The sequence below is a fragment of the Lipotes vexillifer genome, unplaced genomic scaffold (assembly GCF_000442215.2).
Source record: "Lipotes vexillifer unplaced genomic scaffold, Lipotes_vexillifer_v1.1 scaffold51, whole genome shotgun sequence".
Taxonomy (NCBI): domain Eukaryota; kingdom Metazoa; phylum Chordata; class Mammalia; order Artiodactyla; family Lipotidae; genus Lipotes; species Lipotes vexillifer.
The window spans coordinates 851616-854059 of NW_006786770.1; the positions used below are offsets into that span (position 1 = coordinate 851616).

Sequence of the window (2444 nt, forward strand, 5' to 3'; positions counted from 1 at the left end):
TTACTATAAACTATTATGGCTACATGATATATAGCCATAATAGTTTATAGTACATACTGTAAACAATTATGGTTCATTGTTTGGCTGAATTATTGTTCCTCTAACTTTTCCCCTATTTCAATTTAACCACTCCTCTATTTAGGACATTTAAGTTGTTTCCAGTTTCTTACCATTGTAAATAACACTGAGATAAACATGCTGGTGCCTATATCTTTGCTCCCTTTTTGCATTGTTTTCTTGGGCTATATTCCCAGTAGTGGAATTGAAGTGTTGAAGGGTACCACTTTCCAGAAAATTTACACTCCCTCTAGCAGTGTATTAAAATGCAACTGTCTGTTTAAAATATCATGTACTATAAGAATGTACTGGGCTTCCCTGGTGGTGCAGTGGTTGAGAGTCCGCCTGCCGATGCAGGGGACACGGGTTTGTGCCCCAGTCCGGGAAGATCCCACATGGAGCCTGTGCTCCGCCACGGGAGAGGCCACAACAGTGAGAGGCCCGTGTACTGCAAAAAAAAAAAAAAGAATGTACTGAAGCCCCATGAGAGCAATTTCTCCCGAGTAGTAGGATCTCCAAGATCCTGAGGAATTGGGTAGAGTATAGTAAATGGAGCTCTTGGGCTTTAACAGTTAGGAGGTATCTGTTGTCTCTGCTCTGCAAAGACAGGAGATGGGTGTTCTTCAGATAGGAAACAGGAACTCAGTGGGTGGACCTAAAAGGGAGTGTGGGCTTTGAAACAGGAAAAAAGAAGTCTGTTTCTGATAGTGAAAGGGACACATTACTGTGCTGTCTTGATCTCTCATATCCTACTGGGTCAAACTGTTATTCTATATCCACTTAGCAGTTATATACATCCTTGAATTGTATTTGCAATTGTTTTATTTTGCTTTCTAGGTGTTGTATTACTGTTTCATGTATATGCTCTTTTAGTTTTTTCATTTCAGGAAATGGTAAATCAGAAACCAGGCAGTTATTTGATACTACGCTATTCCTCACTCCCTACATCCAATCCTTCACATGCACTCTCTCTCTAAAATACTTCTTTAATTGGTTTACTTTTCTCATCTTGACTTCCAACATCCAAGTCCAAGCCACAATCATCTCTTGCCTAGACTACTGCAATGCCTTCCTACCTCATTTTCTTGTTTTCATTTTTGTTCTGAAAGTTCATTTCCAAATTTTGGCACAATTAGTTGTTTAAAAACTTAAATAGATGATGTCATTTCTAATGATTTCTTTTTGTATGTAAAGTCCCACGTCGCGTTTGGACTACAAATCTTTGTATGATTTGACCCCTGCTCACGTTTGGCTCCTCACCTTTTGGCTCTCTTGGTCCTTTCTCTTTTTGTTTCAGTCACAGTGGTCATTCCACTCTTGATTTGAGGATCAGCTCTTTCCGGCCTTTGGGTCTTTGCACATGCCTTTCCCTGCACCTGGAATGCTCTTCCTGCCACCCTTCACCTAGCTAATTCCCATTCATGTGGCAGATCTCAGTTTAATTGTCGCTTTCACAGAGAGGCTCTCTTACAGCAACCTCTTATTTTCCCTCATAAACTTCTCACAATTAAGAACATACATATTTAATTCTGTCTCTTTCATTAGAAACTTTCTTGAGATCATAGATAATATCTATCATAATAGACTGAATATCTAGGGCTTAGCACAATGTCTGGCACAGACTAAGTGCTCTTCATTGAAATAAACCATAATGTCCAGCACAGTGAGAGGAAGAAAATAGGGTTTAAAATATAGTTACTTAAGGAAAATTCCCTGTTGCCATTTAAATGTACAAAATCAGGGATTTTCAAGTTTAGTGTCATATAACTGAGTTCAGGAATTATTCTCCATAGCGTGAAACCAACAAAGGCAAGTCATATTTAATTCACATTTCAGCGTATGTCCAGTTTTCCCCTGTCCTCTGGAAGACTGGGACAGGTTTGGGATCAGGGCAGGATTAATTAGCTGCTTCTCTGTGTTGGGTACTTTAAGACTCTTCCTCTTCTTCGCTGGGTGACATGGGTACTCACCAGTAGGCTGTGGCACAAAGCATGGAAATGCTGCTGATTTGTTTCCAGCTCATCCCATTCCAGCTGCCAACAGCTTGTGGGTCTGAGGATGAAGGGGAGTCCATATGTCAATGATTCACAGACGCCACTGGATTTTAGAGCCCTGGGAAGAGACAATGGCAGTGAAAGTCTCCTCAGAGATATCCAGAGCCTCGATGCAGATCCATTCAAATTTAGCTTAAGTATAAGACCCTATTGTGAAATCCTTTAGGTTAGGGCCTGTGAATTATTCACCTTAGTATGGCTAGCACCTATCAGGGTATGTGGCACACAGCAGAGTCTCAAAGCCTGTTAATCAATGAATGGAGCAGCCATCATGAGGCCTCAAGACTCTGATGGATATTTCCTCTCCTGAGCTCATTCTGTCCCATTCATTCC

At 40.8% G+C, this 2444-nt stretch overlaps 1 protein-coding gene across 1 annotated transcript in view; it reads right to left on the bottom strand.

The window, feature by feature from the left end:
* Window positions 1-1849: 1849 nt before the first annotated feature.
* Window positions 1850-2444, bottom strand: part of LOC103088113 (meiosis 1 arrest protein) — a 68493-nt gene continuing 67898 nt past the window's right edge. The window contains exon 6 of the mRNA XM_007459429.1: window positions 1850-2169. Within this exon, the coding sequence (XP_007459491.1) occupies window positions 1959-2169 (211 nt within the window). The 3' untranslated portion in view covers window positions 1850-1958. The remainder of the gene's footprint in view (window positions 2170-2444) is intronic.